The 25,256-nt window shown below is 44.7% G+C and overlaps 1 protein-coding gene across 1 annotated transcript; it reads left to right on the plus strand.

Annotated features, from left to right (window-relative positions):
- Window positions 1-5,157: 5,157 nt before the first annotated feature.
- Window positions 5,158-9,189, plus strand: LOC132024177 (spermatogenesis-associated protein 31E1-like). The gene has a single exon (XM_059410154.1). The coding sequence runs from the start codon at window positions 5,158-5,160 to the stop codon at window positions 9,187-9,189; it is 4,032 nt and encodes a 1,343-aa protein (XP_059266137.1).
- The last annotated feature ends 16,067 nt before the right edge of the window (window positions 9,190-25,256 follow it).

Consider the following 25,256-nt stretch of genomic DNA (forward strand, 5'->3'; position numbering starts at 1 on the left):
TTAAACACCTTTTCTTCTATTCCCACTAATTCAGTCAGATTCTTCCCTTCAAATCCCTCAATTTTCTGAAGTTTCCTCCATATATCTGGGGATGACTGACTGGTAAATGCAAGATTCATTGTCCTCTGATTTTCAGGTGCCTCAGGGTCGATTGGGCTATACATGTTATAGGTTTTGATAAGCCTTTATAGGAAAGCTCCTGGAGACTCATTCTTACCTTGTCCCACGGTACTAATTTTAGATAAATTTATGGGTCTCCTTGCAGCTGCACAGAGACCTCCCATTAAAGTCTGGCAGTAGAAATGTAAGCTCTCCTCGCCTTCATCGGAGTTTGGATACCAGTCAGGAGGTTCCCTCGGGCAGTAGTCTTCCATTCAGTGGGGATCGAGGTCCCTGCCAAGTCTCTCTCTTATCACCTTATGGGTTTCTCGCATGATGCGATCCCTCTCTTCTGCATTAAAGAGAGCCATAAGGAGCTGTTGAATATCCACCTAGGTAGGTTGGTGGGTAAGAAAGACAGTCTCCAAGAGACTTATTAAATCCTGAGGGTGGACAGAAAAAAGATTTGTGTTGGGTCTTTTAGTTATTTGTGTTAGAAGAGGAGAAAGGGATATATATTAGGTGGTGGCACCCTCTCCCATCCAATAGAGCAACCTCACGGAGAGGCAGCATTGGAGCCAACAGTAACAGTGAGGTAAAGAGAGGCAGAGGGGGATAGAGGAAAGGGGAAAGATCAGGGCAGTCTCTCTGCTTGGTGATCCCATAGGCTGACCCCCACTGTGTATGAGCTGGACTGGTAAGGGTGTCTCAGGACCGAGAGTCAGGTTTAGGGTACAGATGATGGGGGGATTCCACATCCTCCACATCTGATGGAGGTAGGACAGTCTTCTTCCCTGGCTCCCCCTCATCTGTCTGTTCTGGTTTTGGTGTTTTGACCTGCCTTAGAGGAAGAGAGATGATTTCATTAGCAGGGGGAATGTGGGACTTGAGCCATGACAGTGGCTCTTCTATCAGATATTGCCAGGCCACAATGTATGGTATTTGGCCTCAATGTAGATTGAAGACCTCACTCAGGGTAGAATAGATCTGAGCCTAGGAAAACGTTCCTTCCAGCAGCCACCTTGTGGAGAAAGTGGGCCACTCTAATTGGCAGAGTGTTTTTAGTTTTCCCAGGTAAACCATGTCACCTGACTGGGTGGCTTTACCTTGAAAATCCTTGAAATGTTCGAGAACAAGACCTAGGGGTGTCACAGGTCCCTTACTCCCCACTTGTCCCATTTCTCCAAATACAACAAACAACACAACAGACAACAAAAAAACAAGGCAAAGACAACCACAGGCCCAGCGATCCCCATCCAGATCCTGCTACTGGTGGGGACTTTCTTGGTCCCCTACAAACCAGACAATGGACAACAGAAAAACAAGGCAAAAACCACTGCAGGCCCAGTGGTCCTTACCCAGAACCTGGCACTGGTGGGGACTTTATCTCCTGACTGCCTAGGGGGAACTCAAACCCCCTGACCACCTAGGATAACTTGAACCCCCTGGTGACCACCTAGGGGGAACAGAACCTCCTTACCATCCAGGGTAACTCGAACCCCCTGACCTCCTAGGGGGACACGAACCCTCTGACCATCCAGGGGGACTCAAACCCCCTGGTGACTGCCCAGGGAAACTCGAACCCCCTGACCACCCAGGGGACTTGAACCCCCCCCATCAATCTACCAGCAGAGGGATGGGGCATCCCCACATCCACTCCAGCCCTGGGGAGCATGGCTGCATCCACTTCCTCCCGGTGTGCTGTACCCTGGAGCTCCACAACCAGTCAGACATACAGGATCCCAAGATCTTATCTCCAGAGGCTTTTCTCAGAAATTCTGTTGCTGGATCAGTTCTTATCATTTGATCCAAGATGAGCGCCCAGTGTTAGGGTCCGTGATCAAAGATATGATACTGATGCAAAGAGAAAATCAAGCAAAGCTTTATTTCATGCCAAGCATCAAAAACCAAACCGACCGGTAGGGGCCATCTCTTATGAAGAGGCAATGATGACGACCCTGAGGAGGCCACTCCCTGGACAAGGGCACTCCCTGGACAACGACCCCGACAAGGCCGATGATTACCCCAACAGCTACCCCAATGACCACTACTACTCCCCACATCAGCTTCACAAACCAACCTTTATAGAGGTGGTTGAGCCTGGCCTACACACAGGGGGCCAATGAGATTCCAACACACAGGGAAAACTGCACAGTCATGCTTGGTGGGCATTACAGGTGACCAATTGAATTTCAATTCACCACAGTAAATATATGCGCACCCCACTGATTGGTTGTCTCCATCTGGTCTGGCTGCCCCTATATCTGGGGTTTGCAAGTATGTTCCTCTGGCTAATGAGGCCCTCATGCAGGCCCTCACAAAATATTTTTTTAAAAACAAGAAAAAAAATGCTTGCTGACTGCAACCTGCCTTTTTTCCAGAGTGCAAAAAGAAAAACATGCAACCAAGAATTCTCTACTCAGCAAGGTTGTCATTCGGAGTTAATAGGGAGATTAAGAATTATCTAAATAAACAACTAAAGGATTTTATTAACACTAAACCTGTCTTATAAGAAATGTTGAAGGGACTTATTTAAACTAAAAGGAAATGACATAATTAACAAGAAAATACATAAAAAAATCTTAAAGGCAAACGCAACATACAGTGTATGTACAACAGAGGTAGTGGGTAAATCACTTATAAAGCTAAAGTGAAGACTAAAATAGTATGTTTAACTAAAACTACAACAATTAGTTAAAAGATTTATATTTAAAAAAGGTTGTGACATCAAAAACATTAAACATTTGGTTCCCCACAGTATATAACTTTAACAGTTTACATCAATGAAAAAGTCATCCACACAGAAAGTCAATAAGAAAATATCAGTCTTAAATCAATCATGTATACTGGGGTTAATGGATAAAGATATCACACACATCAATACTATTCAGCCATAAAAAATAATGAAATGGTGATGGTCATGGTAACATGGACAACCTTGAGAATACTATGTTAAATAAAATAAGAGAAAGACAAATACCATATGGTTTTACTTGTATGTAGAATTGAAAGAAAAAAAAGAAACTCAGATTCATAGATACAGAAAAGAGACTGGTGTCTGTTGAGGGGAGGAACTTTGAGGCCTGGGAGTGTGGAGGGATGGAGCCGCAGGATGGGGGGAGGAGCTGCTTCTCTTATGTCCCCTCCCCCTCCCTCAGGAGCCCTTTGTGACCAGACAATAACTTTGTGATGTGGGCATGGGGCTTGTGTCTGCACCTCCACACCCAGGGCTCAGTTGCTTGAGGGCAGCAGTGCGATTGGTCACTAATGTCTGATGAGGAAAGAGATGGAGAATTATCTCTTCCCTCAGGAATTCTTTATTGATGGTTGGCTGAGCTCCAGTCCTACTATCTGGGCAGTTAATTCCATCCTTGCCCTCGTATGTGGAATGGGGCTCTTCATATTCTTACTTTCCTATTTCCATCCTGATCCATCCTCACCACCAGGAAAGAAACACAGGAAGAGCAGGAAGGTAAGGAACCCTCGGCCCAGACCCAGCAAAGTGTGATTCTATCTTCTTTTCTATTATTCCTTCCACTTTTCTGAGTCAGTGGAGAAACTCCTGAAATAGGAAAGAATAGAATGGGTATTCTCAGGAGAGAGTAGTAGTCCATCCAGGACAAGCCAGACTCAGCAGGGGTTTGAGGGACACAAGGATTTCTCCCAGAAGATCTCGGGCTGGAGTCCAGGTGTGGTGGAGGGGTCCAGGACAGCATCCCAAACACTGACTGGTGGCCGAGGACCAGAGGCTAAAAGCTGCCTCTCTAGCGGAGGTCAGGCCCCTGAGCACCAGGTCACCAGTTGCTGTCCCAGGACAGGTGTTTCAGGTGAATGTTCCCCTTCTGGGCTGATTGAGGGCAGTACTGAGCCCAGGAGGTCCCAAGCCACAGCAAGAATGGGGCTCTGGCCTTGGAAAGTGGGGTCTTATGTGAAAAAGTCCAGCTGCACCACCTGGTCTGGGATAGTGTGTGTTTCTTGAGCAGAGGAACAGTGGCAAACTTCTCACATAGAATATCCTTCTGTAAATTCTTCAAAGAAGGAAAACTGGAAATATTTGTATCCATTTTGAAAAGGAAATGAGTAAAACTAAAGAAAATCACAGTTCACCCCCCCCTTAGTTAAATGTAGGAAGTCACACTACTCATGAACAGTGAGCACCTGCTGCTGGGGCGGGGGTCACAGCCTCCCCGTGTTCTCTTATCTCAGTACCAAGCAGGGACACGGAGAAGGAGCAATAGAAGCCAGAAAAGCCAGACTCTGAAAGGTGAGCATCCACCACACACCCCTGCATGCTCCAGTTACACTGTGCCCCCTGCTCTGAGGCCAAGCCCCACCATCTCCAGGACACCAGGACCTAAGCCCATCTCAGGAAACAGAGCCCTGGGGTGGCGGGTTGGTAGCTCCTGGGAGGGAGAGCACAACCCAGAGGCTTCCCAAATTTTGCACCAGAACAAAGCCCTGAGGGACTGGAAACAGGTGTTACCCAGCAGGGGTCCCAGGGCCTGGACTGGGGGCAGGACCTCATGCTCCCACTGTGGACAAGGTGTTCAACTCAGCTCAGATTCCTCTGTGATGCCATGCAGTCCTTCCTCCCCCAGCAAGGTCATGAGTGAGAAAACACTTTGGAAAAGACAAAACAATCCCCAAAATGAACCCTGTAATCACCGTGTGGGCATGTGGCCTTGGACAGTGCTGTTTGGGCTTCCCAGTCCAATCCCCCAAAGGTCTCCCTTAAAGGGACATTGTACCCAGTCTCCTGTAAGACCCCTGGGCACTGCTTTCCTCTGTGACCTGGTCTCCTGTTTCCAGTTTTCAGAGATTTCCTACAGGATCTGGAAGAGGTTCAGGAACTGTTCTCCCTTCTGCAAAGGTAAAGAATCTGCTCCCTTCTCCCCTGGGTGTGCCTCCCTGAGTCTATGGTGTGACCCCTGGGACTGCAGGGAATGGCCTCTGGGGCTGTTTGGGGGGCTGGGAGGAGCTGTGGGACAGATTGTGACCAAAGCCCCGGGCTAAGGGACAGCAGGAGCATTGTGATGTGGGTGTGGGGCATGGAGGGACATGGGGTACCCTCCCAGCCCCAGGCTGCTGCAGAGACAGCTCACACCTCCTGTCTCCCACAGACACCTGGCAAGGCTCTCTGACCAGGGGGGCTTTCACCAGTCCTTACGGCAAGAAGTCCCTGGGCAGGTGCGCCGAGGGGCGCCAGCTGGAGCCCGTCAGCCATGCATGGAGTCTGTGGAAGACGCTGCTCCTGCCATGGCCTCATCACCTGCTCATGTTCTGCTGACAGGGCCCCCTCAGCCTCTGGCCTCCACCCTGCCAGCGAGACCTCAAGAAGAGCAAACTAACTTAAAAAAAATCCTATCAGATACAGTGAGAAAGAACTTTCTTCCAGGTAATTCCTACTGGGACTCTCTCATTCTAGTCATCTCAGGCCTTGGCCATGCCAGCTACCCCATTTTATCCTTTTCCTGGTGGTGGGAAAGTACCAAGTCCTTGTTCTTGCCGGGCACATTACAGCACAAGTGCCAGCAAGAACATGTGTCCTGCCACCCACAAGATGCCTCGTTCTGGGGTGGCCTTACTAACAGGCAGATAGATACTCATAACCCTTTGTTTGTCAATCCAGATGTCCAGAAGCTCCTTGAACTACTAATCAGCAAAAGGGTAGAACTGAAGAGTTGGAAGGAGAAAGAAAAGGTTGGGTCAGTTTTCAAACAGTGGTGCCCAGACAACCACATCAGCTTCTGGGGGACTCTGTGGAAACTGCTGGGTGTTGAGCAGAAAACCACCACCCCACCATCCTTCTGGAACGTGAAAAACAAAGCAGAGCCACTGGCCCAACCTCAGCCGTTCTCATCTCCCAAAGTCTTGGAAGACCACTTGCAATGGAAATGTAGCCAGCTCTTCTGGGGTCTCCCCTCTCTGCACAGTGAGTCCCTGGTGGCCACTGCCTTGTTCTCTACTCACTCTCCTCCACTACAGTCTCCATCTGTTTTGTTCAATGGAACCTCTAATTGCTTGTCAGTTCTAAACCAGGATCAAATATCTTCCCAGTTTTCCCATGCTCCACCATTGCTCCACCATAGGATCCAACCCCAACACTCAACACTAACCTTGCCCCAGCCCCAGGTCCCCCTTGCACCCTCTGTCCCAATAAGGCCACCTTCTCTCCCATCCCAGGGGAGGACCAGTGGGGTATCTTGTGCTACATCCCAGAATAAGACACGATCCTTCATCCCAACTAAAATGCAACATCTGGAGTGGCAACAAAGAACAAGGAAGGGGGAAGTGCCAAAGCAACAAGGAAGGGGGAAGACTTTACCCACTATGGATAAAATATCTCCAAAATTCTTTAGCCAAGTCCCTCCCAAGCTTCTGGAGGACCACCAGGCCTCCTGTGCCCACAGATCAGGTTCCACTATTCAAGGGGACTTTGTCATCTTTAATATCCAGAAGCCACAGCTTCAGAGGAAGCTCAGCAGGGATAAACAGCAAAGAAGCTTGCCCCACAAGGTTCAGCTGTCTCTGGATCTGAGGTGGCCTCAGGATGAATCCCCGGGGATGAGTCAGGCACAGAGAGAGCAGGGGCTCTCAAGGCCCTTTGTGTTTAAGGGCAAAAGCAGCCAAGCTACATGGAGGACCAGGTCCAGATACCACAGGAAGTATCAAGCAAGATTCCAACTAGAGAATAATTTTGGTAAGGGTCAATGGCAGTGTCTGAAGAGGACACCAACAGGTCTCTCCAGGATCTCAGCTAGGTTCCCAGTGAAGGTTCTGGGAACCAATTCTGAGAAGGAGTTTGGAAGACCTTTGATAGGGGCCTTGGAGGGTGATCCAGGAAAATACTTAGCCAGGGGCCCAGGTAAGAAACATCTAGAAAAAAGTTTAAATGTTCATTTGCACAGGAAATTGGGACAGATCAGTGAGGGTCTGATCCCTGTGACTGTGCGTCGATCCTGGTTTGTGGCCAGCCATGCATTTCCCAAGTCCCAACTTCACATGGCTATCAGAAATCTAGCACCCTTGAAGGATCGGAAGCCCTGCATAAACACCTCTCATGAGCTGTCTTTCCTTTGCCCTAACACACAGCAGAAGCTGGAAACACACATCGTAAGTTTTCGAGTGAGGTGTAAGTGGGACCTACCTCTCCAAACTGTTGAGCCCATAGATCTCAAACTACGTGAAGCTCAACACTTGCCCTTTCCCCAGTCCCCCTTTCCATGCTCATCCACCTTTGTACCTGGGGCCCCCTCAAAAGCCAAATTTTACAAGTTCTTGGGGAAACCACCTCAGCCTCATCCAGGAGAGAAGGGTATAACTGAAAAGTCTGATCCCATTTCAAGGAGTCCCCTGCCTGTTCCCTCACTCATATGTGAGGAAATTCAGCAGGCCCTGGGAGGGACTTCACCTGGTGATGGCCATCAGTCCTCAGAGACGTCTTTATCAAGACAGGAGGGCAGATCACCTTCTCAGGCCTCCATTCTCAGTCTCCCAAACAGAGCCCTGCACAGCAAGACTGTTATGGGGGCCAAGAAACACAACCTGGAACCAAGTCCAAGTTTAGCAATGGCCAGGAATGAGCTAAAAGAGGAGAGTGGGTGTCAGGCCTCACCAGACATGGTAGCAACACTGAAGATAAAGCTCAGGTCCCAAACTCCAAGGTCTGAAAGGGCCACAGAGGTGATGGAGGCCAAGAAGGCCCCTTCTTGGAAAGTTGTCTTAAGACCCAGTGGGCTAGCCAACAAAGCAGCCATTTATGTGGATCTGAGGAGATCAGGATATCCAGATGCTAGGAAAAGCCCCTCACCATCTACAGTGTTGGTTGCTCAAGATCCAGAGGAGGTAAGCCTTAAAACAAAGGTTAGTAAGGTTGAGCTCCAAGAGAAGATAGAATCGGAGAACCAGCCTGAAGACCCTACCACTGGTATGCTTCCTCAAGATTCTCCCAATGACATCCTCCTTCCAGACTTTGCCACTTGTGTGCTTGTTGAAGACAGTGGCACCAATGTGCTTCTGCCAGACTCTTACATGAATGCTGTCCTTGCTGCAGACAGCTTGACCACTCAAGAGTCATCCTCTTGTTCCCAAACGGAACGTGCCAGTGGAGAGACACCAGCTTCCCTGGTGTCACATAACCTTAGTTCAAGTGGATTGAGCAGTGAGGGGCAGCAAGAGCCCCGTGGACCAAAGGTTGAGGAACCAAGTGACAGCCAGAGCAACAGTGAGACCACTGATGAGGGAAAAGACCAGAAGAGACCCAAACCAGAAGAGAATGAAGACAGGTGTGTAGAACCGTTGGCAATCAGGGCTTCCCAAGCTAGTGAGATAGGCCACCCTCCCCAGGTCGGAGGATCAGGAGAGAGCCTCGGGAGCAAATACCTCTGGCTCATGCCACCAGAAAAGGGACATGTTTTTCCGGAAAGCCACTTTAGACAAAAGATGAATAATTTCCTGCAGTGCCTTAATCCCAGCAAAAAAAGCAAAGGACTGGAAAACCCCCTTCAAAAAGGCACGCCAGCATCGTCTCCTGCCCAGAGCTGGGTGCCAGTCCGAAGCAGATCGGTTATGGACAACAGGGCTGCCGAAACTCAGACGATCGTGACTTCTGTGGGACAAGTCTTGGTGGAAAAATTGGGACTCCACCAAGGAGTTCGGGCCTCAGAGATCTATCAGCACAAGGAATTGCAGGCCCCAGTACACAGGCATTCTTGCCCGCACAGGGCTTTTGCCTCCACAGACCAGAAGAGAATGATGGGAGGGATAGCCTCCAATCAGCAAGGTACCCCCAAGGGTCATAGCTGCCCTAACAAGAGCCAGCTGACCAGAGACAGGAATGGCGAATGGGAAAGCCTCCCCAGGGACCTGGGGCTCCCAGGCAGACCCAGCCAGCACCAGCTGATGGTGGCAGGTGTCTCAGGTCGAGTTCACCATTATCCTACATGCAGTCTTCAAAAATATGTCTCAACCTATCAGGCACAGAACACTTCACACATCTTTCCTGGTCAGAAAGATTTCCTTCAAGAAAAAATTGAGTATATGCAAAGAAAGCCCATTTTTTCTCACATTAGCACATCCTCTGTGTGCTAATGACTTCCCCATGCCACAATTTTTATTTCTCAAAAATATATGTTTGTTTTTTTTCTCATGAGTGGTGCTGGACTTTGTGTATGCCCTGCTTGGGGGGGGGGGGGTCAGGGTTTTCTCTCTCCGAGGGCCTGCTTTGGCTTCCAGAAGAAATGGGTCCTTGGAGGGCCAGAGACCTTGGGGTTCACCCCCACCCCCTTCCTCACACACCTTCCATTTCCATGACAAGTTGAACAAGACCCAGAGTGGGACCTCGCTCTGCCCATCTTCTCCTGCTTTCCCTCCACCTGAAATTTGTGTGGCTGTACGGAGGGTCTGCTTAGGCAGAAACCCTGCTCAGGCTCCAGGAAGACGGAGTCCTAGATCAGAGTGGGGCTCTCAGTTGGGAGATGCAAGGCTGGATTTGAGAGCAGGGGTGAGAAATCCTGCCCCCAGCCCCATCTCCTGTGGGAAGTAGAGGATGGCTACCCCAGGAGCCTTCTCTTCCCAGAGAATCCCATCTTAGCTCCATGCAGCCCCCCTCTTACACTCGGAGCAGCAAGGGACGAGCTCGTTCCCAACGCTAAGGGTATGTGGGGTGCCACAGAGACCCCCACGCACCAGCCTGCACAGCCCCAGGGCACTGAAGGGGCTTCCATCTGGGAGATGGAGGGGGTGTGGCTGTGGGGGGATCCTGTGCTGGGGGTCAGGACCACATCCTGAGGCCAGGAAGGAGGCCAAGTGACAGGGTAAGCCCATGCCTGTGACAACTGAGGGTCCTTGGTGTCCCACTGCCACCTATGGGCCCAGAAGGGAGAAGTTCAAGGCCCTGGGACTGTCCCTACAGGATTTCCACCCCACTCCAGCTGCCCAGTCCAGGGGTAGGGTGGTGGAAGGGGTGGGGTAGGGGTTGTACAGAAGCCATCTGAGCTCCCACATGGAGGGCCAGGTTCCCAGAGGCAGCAAGGCCTTAAGGCAAAGACATTTATTTCTGCACAATTTGATAAGCTTGTAGCACTGCAGACCCCAGGACAGACTTGTCGTCTGTGACCTTTATGTACACGTGTGGCCCAAGGATAGCTCCCAGGAGACTGATGGGGACTCAGAGGCCAAGAGACTGGCCTGGCTCCTGGTCATGGTTATCCCAGAGCCCAGAAGGGCAGGAGGACAAGATGCGGATTTTCCCACCCCCAGCTGGAAGGGATGTGTCCAGAATGAGGGTGCAGTCCAGGAGGGTCTCCCCCCTACGTGCCCCACTTCCAGCCAAACATCATCCTCCAGGGCTCCTCACACATCACTCACATGGTGGAGAGTCCCACTCCAGGAGGGATCCCCCATCCAGATGGCAGCAAGCATGGCCCTGCCCTCATGTTGTCAGGCTACCCCATGTGGGAATGTATCTGGGGTGGGGGACAAAGCGGGTGCAGTCCTGCTCTGCTGCAGCTTCTCCCTGGATCCAGGTCCTGCCTCCCAGTCCCCAGGGTGGGCCAGCAGTGACAGTGTAGTCAGGACCCGGGGGAGGTGGTACAGGGACAGACAGCGCCCCAAGCCCTTGGAAGCTCAGGAGAGGGCAGCCCAGAGCAGCCAGCCCTGAACCTGGCTGCTGCTAGGTCCTCCCAGTGGCATCAGTTCTGGGAGTTGAGGAGTCGGACGTGCACCCCATGCTTCTGTTGGTAGAAGTGCTGCAGACAGGAGGCTGGTGGAACAGCCAGAAACAGGAAGGAGCAAGTCCCCTTGCCCTTCTCTTGCCAGATGGTACAAGAAAGCCAGAGGGGGAAAGCCCCATGCCGAGAGACCTTGTGCAGAGACCTCTGACAGAGACCCACCAAGACCTCCCACAGAGACTCATACAGAGACCCACACTGAGACTCCCACAGAGACCCACACGAAGCCCACACAGATCCTACACAGAGACCTCTGACAGGGGCCAACATCAAGAGCCCTCATGAACACCATGTCCAGGGATGATCTTCAAGGCCCTCCCACACATACCTTATGCAGAAACTCTCACAGTGGACAATACCAAGAGACTTCACAGAGACCTGTGATAGAGATCCACACAAAGTTCTCTCAGACACACCTCAGAAACTGATCTGAATACCCACACACAGCTCTGCAGAGCCCACACAGGGGCCTCCCAGTGCCCTGCAGACACCAAAGACATACCTTGAACAGAGGCCTCACATCCATCCTTAGGAACCCAAGTAGCCACCCAGTGACAGGCCCCGCATGAATCTGAAGCCACTTAACAAACTGGCAGTGCAGTTGTGCTCTACAGAGAAAAGGCTTGTGTATTTTTTTAATTACTTATGAAAAAGACTTAGATTCCCCCACGTAAACCTGAAAAATCCTTTCCTTTACAGATTTTCATTAGCTTGAGCTCTCACGCAGTTTAAAGAATCAGAAACTGAAAAAAACTTTGCCATCATCTAATGAGGGAAGAACTCTTATTTGTCCAGTTTTAGCTATGGTTTAGTGAAATGGCCTCAAGGGTCACGTTCTTTATTTTGTTAGTGACAAGTCCCTTTACCCAAAGTGACTTCTTCACATTGGAAATGCTGTATGGAGGCCTACAGCCATTGGAATGTGGGATGGAGTGAACCAGCAGAGAGGCCACTGACTCAGCTGTACAGACAGCATGTTCTTTGGCCCAGAGCAGCTTATGGTAGGTTTGTGAGGCTTGCTTTATTTTTAAATCAAAGAACTCAGTGTCAAACACATGAAGCTGTTTCAGAAATTAGACAGTTCAGCACTATTTCTGTTATTGCCTTTGGTTTGTTTATATTTACTGTTAACAACATAAAACAATTATACCTTTCTTTTTGTTCCTTTTAAAATATGATAGTATCCTTAGATGATATCATGTATACATCCAGAATATGAAAAAAAAAGAAAAATCGCAAGCTAATGCTCACCTATGGTAGCTTAAACTTCTGGAATATTCAGAAAGTTTCAATTTTTACAGAATCTTAAGGCATGTTCAGTTTCTAAGACTCAGAAAGTCAGGCTCTGCTTTATATTATCAGCTAAAAAAGGACACAGTGCTTAAATAATTTTGAAATCTTATAAAATATTCCATTTAGTTGCTGCTTGAAATATATATTACCTCAATTAAATTACTTGGAAATTGGCATTTTAACATCTGTTAAATTTAAAAAGTATACATTTAATCAGCATTTCATTATAATAACAAAGATCTCACCATCTACCTAATATTTTCCAAACTGGACACGTAGTTGAGACTCCATATTTCTCACTGGTCTTAAGAGTCCTGTTGCCCTGACTTGATAAGATCTAGATGACAGATCTCAAGTGTATGCCTAAATCTCTCAGGTCACCCGTTGAGGTGATGATACCACAATCTTTTCTCTCAGAAGAAAGGAAGAGCTGGTGTCAGTTCTGTGGGTATATATACATTTTTTAATTAAGAAAAAACATAGGAAGTAAAATATTTTATGGACTCACAGCTATTAATGTTATTAACATTTTGAAATTTGCTCCCTTGATGATACTTTCTCATGTTACTGAATCACAGGAACTATGGAAAGTGGCCCTGGATAGCCTATAATGTCTAATCAGTAGTATTTAATAACCAAGACAAGTCATCATTTCCTGATAGATGCCTGCATCCACGATAACCCATAATCATAAAAAAGATACTTTCTTTTTTAAAGTTTAAGCTACTTCTAACCCTGGTTTTAGAATGAAATTAAATTCTTGTAAGAGGTATAAAATAATGTAACTTCTAACAAAATAAATGGGAATTTTTGAAGTCCTATCATCTTTTGAAGGAAAACATCACTGCCTCGTCTCATCCTGATAACAAGAAATGAGATGACACAACTCTTTGCTCTCAGCAATTTTATGTGTGTGTGTTAGTTGGTTCTATGGATCAGATGCATTAGTATTCTTTTTTTTTTCTTTAAAGATTTGTGGGACAGACTATTTTTATAGAAGCAATAAATAGGACATATGTCTTGTTAGTGTCAGTAGCCATTCTTACCCCACTTGGAATAAGGGCTAGTGAGAAACTGACACAAAAATTTTCTGGGAAGTGATTCCACTACCTCGAACCTTTCTCAGTAGAAGAAAAGGTGTGAGGTCTCAGGTAGGAAGCTGAGACACCTTTGCCCCACAAATAAGTACACAATTTATAGGCTATTAAAACTGGGAGGGCTGGGACTCCAGGGTGGCCCAGTTGGTTGAGCAGCTGCCTTCAGCTCGGGTCATGATCCCAGTGTCCTGGGATCGAGTCCCACATCGGGCTCCTTGCTCAGCGGGTAGCCTGCTTCTCCCTCTGCCTCTGCCTGACACTCTGTATGCCTGTGCTCGCTCTCTCTCCCTCTCTTTCTCTCTGATAAATAAATAAAATCTTAAAAAAACAAAACAAAACTGGGAGGGCTACTTGCAGGCTGTTGGCTGGAAGAATTTGCAGAGAGCAGATGAAGAAGAACAGGCACGTTTAATGTCTCTTGGCCATAGCCAGGCCACCATTTACAAAATGTGCCCATAATAAAAGTAGGAAACAAAACTTGACCAAAGTATGCTGCATGTCCTATCTTCCCTCAATTTACACAGGGAAGACACTGACCTCCACCACCACCTCCCCCCAGAACCCTCCCTCATTGTCAGACTTACTGCAGACTTCAGGTGAAGAAGTAGGTAAAGAAAGGAAGAAGAGAAGAGAAGAGGGGAGACAAAGAACCATTACCAACATACACACACACACACACACACACACACACACACACACACAATAGTGTTGGTCTTTGCTTTATCCCAGCCACCTAGTTAACAAATGGGGTTCCCATGTCATGGAGAGTCTCCCCAAACCACATGGGTACTCAGTTTCCACATCTGCCTCTAATCCAATGCTTTCTCTGCTACACAACTTGAGCAGTGTGAAAGGATCCCTTTCCTAAGTCAGAAAGATGATATTCCTACAGGAAATTACTTCCATCACCACCAGATAATGATACATATCACTATTTCAGAGAGAAAAAAAGGAAGAAAAAGTCATCTTGCCATTTAGATAATGAACATTTCAGAGAATAGAAACCTCTCTGGATGACAGTCTGGTTTTTCACTTGTTTTTTAAATATTTTATTTGACAGTGAGAGATAGTGAGAGAGGGAACACAAGCAGGGGAGCTGGAGAGGGAGAAGCAGACTTCCCGCCCAGCAGGGAGCCGGTTTTGGGCTTGGTCATGGGATCGAGCCAGAGCTGAAGGCAAACGCTTAACAACTGACCCACCCAGGCACCCCAATGACAGTTTGTACTATTTCTTTAAAAAGAAAAGAATGACAAATGGGAACTTAATTCTATTAACTTTCATGAAAATAAGTACAATGGAGTGTGTTCCACTTTTCCCTCTGGGTGGACTCCTTCGTGAGAAGTGTACCTTTCTCCACATCTTGAATCTGCCTGCAATTCCCAGTAGTCCTCACAGATTTGGAGGATTGGAGGCAAAAGTACACAAAACCCAGTTCCTGGAGATACCATTACTGCTTTGCTCATCTGAGAAGCTTAGGGAATCCATTAAGAGTGAGATGGTTAGGGCCAATTTAATGTTAAAACCTGTTTAACTATTAGGGTCTGCTTAGCTAGAGCGACTCCATATTGCCTAGGTAGCCATACATCCACATACTTCACTCCAGGAATAAACACCCCATTAGTTCCTGGTATCAGTTTCAGGTATCAATTCCAGGAGTAAATACCTTAACAATAGAAGTCACATACCTTGAGGTCTGTGGTTATGCCCTATAAAACCAACCTGTGAGATTGGGACGGGGTCACTCTCTTCAGAGGCGGCTCTGGCCAGTCAGTCTGACTTCTAGTGCTTGGCACAGAATAAAGCTTTGCATAACTTTCACTTTGTCTCAGTCTCATACCTTTGATAATGGACCCCAACAGAGACCTTTTTGTAGAGGGGCTCACCAGGGGACTGGACAGGACAGTACACAGGGGTGCAGAAGGAACACATTAGAACTTCCATTTGGAAACTTTTTCATCTCATTTAAAAAAAAAAACTATATTTATATAAGCTTTGCCATGGATATAAATTATAGACTTATGATGCATGTAGTTAACTTACAAATACATAAACACACACACATAAGAGTCTACATACTCTGAAAGATTTTTATGGGCTCAAAGAATTGTAGAAATGTAGAGATCACTGACATGAACAAGATTCCTGGTCTTTTCTAAGAAGCTGATCCAGAATCCAAAACAACCGTGGGTTCTGGGCTCCATCAGCCAAACCATGTATATGGCTGGTCCAGAAAGAATGAGGACCATGGAACTCCAGAAGAGCTGTTTCACCAAACTTGGCAACCTTGATCATCCCCTCATAGGCAGTGCCTGGGTGACACAGAGGTGAGTGAACCATTCTGCCCCAACTCACCTGCAAACACAGCACAGCTGTGCACAAATAGGACCCCAAGCCTGTGGTGAGGGTTGTGTTGAGGGGAAATGAAAGGGAGCTGAGATTCAGTTAGAGTGCAGTGAAGGAAACTCATGCCCTTCCTGGACCATCAGACCTACGGGAGATGTGGGGAGGGTGCAGAAGCCGTGGGGACCCCGGACAGCATTTAGCAGAGATTGCACACACCATACTCAGGAGAATGGCTTATTGTTAAGAATGCAATGATTTGCATTTCCATTACATTTTTACAAGTATCCTATTGCTTTCAAGGTAAAATTTTGAATGTAGTAGTTTTATTTCCCAATGTAAAAAAATGGCAAATCCACTGGGAGATGTTATTTGCTTTGAATCATGTGAATAGTTCTGTGGACAGAAAAGAATGGATTCCTGCAGTCAAGCATATGGACATAGTGATTTAACTAGGAAGCAAGGGGACTAAATACATTGGACCAAATTAAACAGATTGGCTCTTCCTCGGGTGCACAACCACTGATGGTGTATTTAGACAGACCTCTAGGGTGCCTGGGTGGCTCAGTGGGTTAAAGCCTCTGCCTTCTGCTCAGGTCATGATCCCAGGGTCCTGGGATCGAGGCCTGCATCAAGCTCTCTGCTCAGCTGGGAGCCTGCTTCCTCCTCTCTCTCTGCCTGCTTCTCTGCCTACTTGTGATCTCTGTCTGTTAAATAAATAAATAAAAATCTTTAAAAAAAAAAAAAAAAGACAGACCTCTAGCTAACAGGCCAAGCAGCTGCTGTGAGTATACTTAAGCACAGACAGCCCGGGAAACACCATAGGTAAGGGCTGCAAGTGAGGATGCAGCAAAGTCAGCCAATGACCCAGTTCTGGTGAAGGCAGCATCTGCACCAGTCAGCCCTCACCATAGAGGATGATGTGAGAAGCACAAGGGCAGAAAAATAAATATATCAACTTCGATGCCAAAATCAATAACCTGAATGTATCACTCGATGTAGAAAATGGACTGAACTGAGAATCTAACCGGTTCATCCACGACGCGCTATGTTACCTGCTTGTCTTCTACAGAAAGGACGTCATTATTTCTCAGACTCTCTGATCCCCACCACACTGGGAGAGTCCGACATACTTGTCAAGGTGAAGCCAGACTCGCAGGAAGTATGAATGTCGTGCAACTCCCCGAGAGACAAGCACCAATGAAACAATTCATGGCATGACATGGTAAGATATGATATATGATGGATGTATTGACAAACAAAGGGATGGTGAAAAATACTATAAATTATAGATGTTAAAAAAAATGACCTCTGCCATCTCAGGAGAAGTACTCTACTTTTAATTTCATTCTGCCACTCTCAAGGGCTATCATGTCTGTGTTCTTTTTATTGGGGTGACATTTTTGCCTGTACTCAGCATATGGATAATTTATCAGTGAAAAAGTTCTTATTAAAACACTTTGTAGGGGTGACTGGATGGCTCAGTGGGTTAAGCCTCTGCCTTCAGCTCAGGTCATGATCTCAGGGTCCTGGGATCGAGCCCTGCATCAGGCTCTCTGCTCAGCGGGGAGCCTGCTTCCCCCTCTCCCTCTGTCTGCCTCTCTGCCTACTTGTGATATCTTTCTCTGTCAAATAAATAAATAAAATCTTTAAAAAAAACCCCTTCATATTCAAATTACAAGCAGACTTTATATAATAAATGTCTTTTTATTATATAAATGTCATTTATTTTTATGATAATTTATACATTTGTATACATCTTATAAATTTTTATAATAAATGTTGTTATATAATAAATGTTTTGTGAATGTCCTCTTTGTTTTATATCTTTCCACTCAGATACCAGTCCACTAGTTTTCTAGGGAATAACAGTGGATGGTGAAAAGTCAGAGGCTGAAATCTTAAGCAAAGGGAATCAGAGGGCCCAGGCTGAGACAGTGCTTAAGAGAGAGTACAAGAACTGAAATCATCTTGGTGGTTTTAACACTTATGAATTTATACTATGTCAAAATAAATATAAAATTTGGGAGTGGAAGAGTTAAGCCAGTCTTAGAGAATATACCCAAGCCAGTGATGTACTTACCCATTAATCTCCTTCTCCCTATATATTGAACAGGTTTGGCTAGAAGACCTGTACATTTCACTGATTTCTAGAATTCAAAAATTATGTCTCCCAATAAAAAGTAAAAGCTTACCCGTGTTCCCTTTACTGATGGGATGGTGGTTGGGGGGGGTTATCCAGCCCTGCTAATATCCAGAAGTGGCCCTGATTCACACCAGGGCTGTGTTACTCTCTTCTTGGACATAAATGCCAAGTGGTATCATGGAATACCGAAACCAGACAAAGTTACTCTGAGATCATGATAAAGGGGGACAAAATGAAGGTAACTCATAATTGTTTTCTAAGTATAGAAACAGAAATCACCCCCAAGTACCCCCCAAAATACCAGGCACCCCATTCTCTTTGTTAATATGAGTGACATATACCTCATTGCAAGTAATGGTTTCTTCCGACTATAATCTTCCCTCCTATAGATAAGATTTTTTGATATCACAGAATTGCCTCTGCCTTCAGCATCCAATTAAATGTGATTAGATTCAGCATCCAATCTAAATCCAATCTAAAGTGACCCCCCACTTTTTGTCCTTCCCTCAAATCACCCAACCAAAACCCAATACAACAGTAGATTTTTTTCTAACACCTCCTCCCCAGACACCTCCTGGTTCCCCATGGTGTATGTCTTCTCTCGCTGCAATGTATAATAAGTGCAGCTTGTTCTGGATAAAACTTGTTCACAGGAGTGTTCCTGGTGGTCTCTGGCTAGAGGATGTGGACTTTGGAATGATCTCAGGGCAACCAGCTGACTCTCCCTCCCCAAGGAGAACACCCCCCATTCTTCAACCCTTCCTCCAAACACCACTCACTCCACAGCACTTCCCTCCTCCCCCAGCTGAGTCAGGTCCTACATGCTGCATTCTCCAGACCCCTTGCACTCCCTCCTGTGACAGCCACTGCCTATCACGGCAGGCTTCTCACAAGCACATTGAAAGCTCCTTGCAGGCCTAGGGAGGAATGTCTGACCACATTGCCTGTACTTAGTCTGGTGTCTGTTGAAACGGATCAGTAAAAGTTGGCTTATTCATGGACACATGTTGTAGAGCTTTCCAATCTACCTGAAGACTGAATCACAACAGTGTAATAACATCTTTAAAAAGGTTTCCAAGTAGCTAATATTTTGATAAGAATCTGTAAGATAAAATAGGATTAACAGTTGAAATTTAATGATGCAAAGAAAACTCCAAATTATTGAATCTAAGTCTTTTATTTTCTATGTCAAATACAAATATCTTTGTCACTTTTGAAATTAATCACAAAACTTAAGTGTTTACAGAATACAGTTTAAAAAGCAATTTTACCTTAAGGTATTATTTCTATCATGACAAAAAAATCATTTTAAAAAACTATTACCAAAAAATATATTTAAGATAATTTAAATATGCAACTTGCAACAGCTACATATATTGTAAATCTACTATTCTAAAAACAAGAAACAATTACCTCTTGTTTACTTTAACATTTAATGTGCTGAGAAGTCCAGAGAGAACCATTTGTTTATTAATAAATTCATGTAAAAAAGGGTAGCAAACAATCACAATGCATGCATTTTCTCTCTTTGAAAATTACTTTTGAATTATTGAAAGTGTTTAAAGACATTATTTGAAAAGTTTCCGAGAGAGAGGAAAATATGCCTGCGTGATTATTGCCTACAATTTAAATTACAAATATACAGAGGTACCAACTTTCAGTTATTAGATAAATAAATTTTAGAGGTTTAATGCACAAAATGGTGGTTATAGTTAATAATAATGCATTATATATTGAAATTTGCTAGGAGAGTAGACCTCAAGTGTTCTCACCACAAGAAAAGGGCAAAGACTTAAGGTGGGGTGTATTAATTAGATAAACTGTGGTATGATTTCCTGGTTTCACTTGTGAAATGATTGTGAAATCATTTGACAATATGTAGGTAAGTGAAAACATCACATTGTACAACCTTAATCCATACAATCTTTATTTTCCCATCATACCTCAATAAAGCTAGAAGAAAAAATGCACAGATATATACACACACGTATATCCGTATATGTTACACGGTGTATATGCATTTATGCATTTTAGCATCCTTGAATTTGTATTACCTATTCCAGTTTTTGCTGGAAAATACTATTATTTTATATAATACATATTATTCTACATAATATGGAACACTAAGGTTGATAAGCAGATATGATGCCCTAGTAACTTTTTTTCTTTCTCCAGGGGATTCTGCCAGGTCGACCTGAACTTGAGTTTGGAGAATCGCCTCCTTGCTCCACACCAACCATTGCCAGCATCCCCAGCTCATTCCCAACCTTCTGGTTCTCCAAAACTTTCACGAGTATAAAGAGAGGTTTTTTTCTTGGGAAAACACTGGATAGCTCTACTATTGAGCACCTATGCTTTTATAATGAAGGATCAATCTGTGTGATTTGTCTATAAACTTGGAAGGGTAAAATGAATGCTTTCCTTTTTACTCAGAATAACTAAAGGTATGAGTGAATATACTATTAAAGGTAAAATTTCATTAAAAGGTGTTCACAAAAAAGAGCTAAGAGTTCTTTGTGTGTCCCTACATCTAAGAGGTTTTCTCCTAGGATTAGTTTTGATCATTTTATAATGTTATGTTTTATAGCTAGGTTTGTGATCCATTTTGAGTTAATTAGTGTGAAGAGTCTGAAGTTTGGGTTGAGATTTTTTGAGCCTATGGATGTCCATTTTCTCCAGTATTATTTTTTTTAAAGACCTCTTTCAGAAAAAAAAAAATGGTCAGAGACCATAGTGAGTGAAGAAAAAAAAATAGAAAGGTAAAACTGAAAGTGAAAAGTTTTATTGCCTTTATAAAAATTCTTTAAGAATTGCCATTTCTAAACAAATAACAATTTATAGAGACAGTTACATTAGGCAATAAATAATTGAGAAATTGAATCATGTTCAAAGTTAACCTAGCATGTTTGAGGAGAAGATCTCATTAATCGTATCCATTGCTATGAGATCATCACAACTTTGTGGGTATATTGGTGAATCAGAGACACAACTTGATATCACAGGGCCCAGCTGTCATCCTGGGCCCTCATTCAGGATTGTAAGGCCACCCCCACATTTTCTGTTGTGTCTCCCTCTATCTTCAAGCCAACAATGATATGTCAAATCCCCCTGTGCCTCAAATCTCTCTGACCTTTTCTTCTTTTACCAGACAAAGCCTGTGTAAAGAGCTCACCTGATTGGGTCTGGCCCACCTGGATAACCTCTATGTCTTAAGGTCAAGTGACTCAGAGTTTTAATTGCATCTGCAAAAATTTCTTCACAGTGGTACCTAGATTAGTGTTTGATTGAATAATAACAGGCAGGACCTGAATCTTGAAAGACTGTGTTTAGAATTATTCCTACAATGGGGCACCTGCGTGGCTCAGTCTTGGTTTTGGCACAGGTCAGGATCTTAGGGATGTAGGATTGAACCTATTTAAGATTCTTTCTCTCCCTCTCCCTTTCCCCTCCCCTTCCTCTCTAAAATAATAATACTAGAATTATTCCAACCATTGCTTACATCCATACTGTTCTCCATACTGGCTTCACTAATTTACAGTCCCACCAACAATGAATGAGTATTCCCTTTTCTCCACATCCTCACCAACAATTGCTATTTCTTCTGTTTTTGATGGTAGCCATTATAACAGGTGTGAGGAGATATCTCACTGCCATTTTGATTTGCATTTTCCTAATGGTTACTGCTGGTATGCTTTTTTTTTTTTTTTTTTTTTTTTTACTTGCTGGCCATCTATATGTATCTAGCGGACTGTTGCAAGTTTGTTTGTATCTGCATGTATCTATTGGCCATTCTCTTCCAGTTCTACCTAGAATTCACTCAAGCAGGCTACCTCACTACCAAAATACCTGCCTTAGAAATAATTCCTCCTCTCTCTCTTCCTGCTTCTCTGTGATCTCTGTCTGTCAAATAAATAAATAAAATCTTTAAAAAAAAAATGGGGCACCTGGGTGGCTCAGTAGGTTAAAGCCTCTGCCTTTGGCTCAGGTCATAATCCCAGGGTCCTGGGATCGAGCCCCACATTGGGCTCTCTGCTCAGCAGGCAGCCTGCTTCCTCCTCTCTGTCTCTGCCTGGTTCTCTGTGATCTCTGTCTGTCAAATGAATAAATAAAATCTTAAAAAAAATTAATAATTTAAAAAGAAATCACTGACCACTTTCTACATCCAAAGTTTAATTGAAAATCTTTATCTTAACAAACACTAGAGCAACAATTGACATTGATGGAAACCAAAACATCCTCATTGGAAAGATGTCTTCATTTGCCTTCTAGGCACTCTATTCTCTGGTAACTCTCCTACCTCAGGAGCCACTGTATCTATGTCTTCTTTGTTAATTTATCCCTATCATCTCATTCTGCTATTCTCTAACTCCTTGGAGTTAATATCGTCTCAAGACTTTAGATCCCATTGGTATGCTGTGAGTAACCAGCATACCTATTCCCCTGAACTCCTCATATGTCTAACTCCATATGGGTTGGCTCACACCAAGTGTCTAGAAGTTATCTGACCATTCATTGTCTCCTATCCTTGCTCTTTGAATCTTTTCCCACCTCTAGTCTTTCTTCTCCCAGCTCATGGCAACTCCATTCCCCTAGTAGCTTAAGCAAAAATTCTTGGTGTCATCCTTAATTTCCAACTCACATCCCATATCTCTCATATCAACCAATCCCACTGGCCCTATTTCAGAATTTTAACTGGTGTCTAGCAATGTCTAACTCCCTCTCCTGCTCTTACCCCAAACTTGTCACCTTTTCCTGGGTTTTTTTCATTTTCTAGCTTAGATGACCTCTGCTGCTTATACCTTGAGCTTCTACAGTTTATTCTCACTCCAGAAGGAGTGAGACTTCTAAAACAAGGCAGACAGTGCCACTCCTCTGCTCAAAATACCAGAAGAGCTTCCCAATTCATGCAGTCAAGTCTAAAGTGTTTGCCATGACTAACCAGGCTCTCCACTCTTCCCAGCAATCCCCATTCCTTGATCTCTACCTTCTCTGTGTTGTCTAGTTTGTCTTGGAGTTCTTCTTTAAACCTGTCACAGCTTTTCACTTTATTTGTTTTGGCTCTGTCCTCACGTGCTTCTCCCAGACATTTACATGGCCCTGCCCTCACTAAAAAGACACCATGATAGTAAAAACTTCTCTGATTAGCCTCTTTTTTTTTTTAAGACATTGATCCCCACCTCCCCATTTTGCAATCTTTTCCCCCCTTTTGTTTCATTTTATTTAAAAAATTATTTTCAGAACTGGTATAGAAAGATCATGAACTCACCTCCTTCCACAAACATGACAAACCTATGGCTGCATATGCAATAATTCCCTCCTCTGAAAGAATCCTGAAAACTGTAAGGACCTATTTATCCAGAGTGACTCCATCTCAGTTAAATAGCCATTTTGTTGTTTGTGCAGTAAACATAAATTGACCCTGCCCCCCAGAGAAACTTACTTAAAAGCAAATCCAGAAATCAGCAAAATGTAGTCAGCTAAGGAGAAACCCTCTTAAACTGTTGGTGAGAATACAAGTTGGTGCAGCCACTTTGGAGGACAGTGTGGAGATTCCTTAAGAAATTAAAAATAGAGCTTCCCTATGACCCTGCAATTACACTCTTAGGTATTTACCCCAAAGATAAAGATGTGGTGAAAAGAAGGGCCATCTGTACCCTAATGTTTATAGCAGCAATGGCCATGGTCGCCAAACTGCGGAAAGAACCAAGATGCCCTTCAATGGATGAATGGATAAGGAACATATGGTCCATATACACTATGGAGTATTATTCCTCCGTCAGAATGGATGAATGCCCAACTTTTGTAGCAACATGGACGGGACTGGAAGAGATTATGCTGAGTGAAATCAGTCAAGCAGAGAGAGTCAATTATCATATGGTTTCACTTATTTGCAGAGCATAACAAATAACATGGAGGACATAGGGAGATGGAGAGGAGAAGGGAGTTGAGGGAAATTGGAAGAGGAGATGAACCATGAGATACTATGGACTCTGAAAAACAACCTGAGGGTTTTGAAGGGGCAGGGGGTGGGAGGTTGGGGGAACCAGATCATGGATATTATGGAGGCCACGCATTGCATGGAGCACTGGGTGTGGTGCAAAACCAATGAATTCTGTTACGCTGAAAAGAAATTAAAAAAAAAAAAATGTAGTCGGCTAGTTCCTGATAACAGAACCCAGAATACAAGGATGAGTCAGGCCAGATGGAGACATCTAATCAGTACGAAGTACTGTTTGTAACAGTGAGAAGGTCTTGCCCAAACCAAAATGACTCCATCTTGGGAAGGATGACCATCTTATTGTTCACATTGAATGTTTTAACTGACTAAGCCTTCCTGGAAAGTACTGTTTGTAACAGTTCCTAGCATGGGGTAATCTTAAATAACAAGTCACCAGACCAGATGAAACTAGCCAATCAGCAAGAGACACACACACCCTGTGGGTTGAGATACCAAGATATGGGTTTCAGTTTTACCCAATAAAAGGTAGACTGCAAGATTGGGAGGGTCAGAGACGGCCCTGGCCGGTCAGTCTGACTTCTAATGCTTGGCATAGAATAAAGCTTTGCATAACTTTAACATTGTTTCAGTCTTGTTCCACAGGCCGATCAGTCTGAATTCTAATAATTGGCATAAAATAAAGCTTTAAATAACTTTCACCTTGTCTCAGTCTCCTTCCTTTGATAATGGACCCTAACAAAAACTAGATGAACAGTGCCTCCACCACAAATGATAAAAGAGCTATACTGAGATAGGTAGGAGCAGCAGAGACGTGCTTTCACCAAAACACCACTCCAGGCAGGGAAACACACAATCATAAGGATCTCAAAGATATTGAACTTTTCCTGAGGGGCAAGGAACTTGTCTTCTACATCAGGGACCCCAATCCCTGGGCACTGCACCAGAGAAATAAGCCTCCAAAACACTTGGCTTTCAGAGCAATAGGTACTAAAAAGGGCATGTGTTGTGATGAGCACTGGGTAGTTTTTTGTGGGTTTTTTGTCTGATTTTTTCAACTTTTTAATTATGTTAATTACCATACAGTATTGCATAAGTTATTGATGTAGTGTTCCATGAAGTGCTCGGTGTTATTCATAACTAACGAATCATTGAACACTACATCAAAAACTATTGGTGTACTATACAGCCATTAACTGAACATACATACATAAGAAAGACACTTGGCTTTCAAAACCAATGGGGAGTATGTCCAGGACAACCACAGAACTGTAGGGAATAGACTATCCATTCTTAAAGGACTCACACAGATTCACTCAGCCTGGGATTGAGCATAAAAGCAGCATTTTAAAAGAACCTCAACCATATGTGGAAGAGACTCACCTACTAATCTTAAAGTGACTTCCAGCAAGATAGAGGCCTGTTGTGACTCTTTCCACGAACAAAAGTGCTGGGGGTCACCACTGTTGTAGTCCCACTCTACCTATTAATGCTGGTGTTGGCAGGTACCATGTTGGCACTCTGACCTACTAGTGCCACTAGGCACACCCTGCCACCCACATAACACAGCACACAGCAGAAAGACAGGAGAACCC

This window comes from Mustela nigripes, chromosome 9 (assembly GCF_022355385.1).
Source record: "Mustela nigripes isolate SB6536 chromosome 9, MUSNIG.SB6536, whole genome shotgun sequence".
Taxonomy (NCBI): Eukaryota; Metazoa; Chordata; class Mammalia; order Carnivora; family Mustelidae; genus Mustela; species Mustela nigripes.

Coding starts and splice junctions, on each gene's coding strand:
- LOC132024177 (XM_059410154.1), top strand. CDS start 5,158: ATGGGGTACCCTCCCAGCCCCAGGCTGCTGCAGAGACAGCTCACACCT.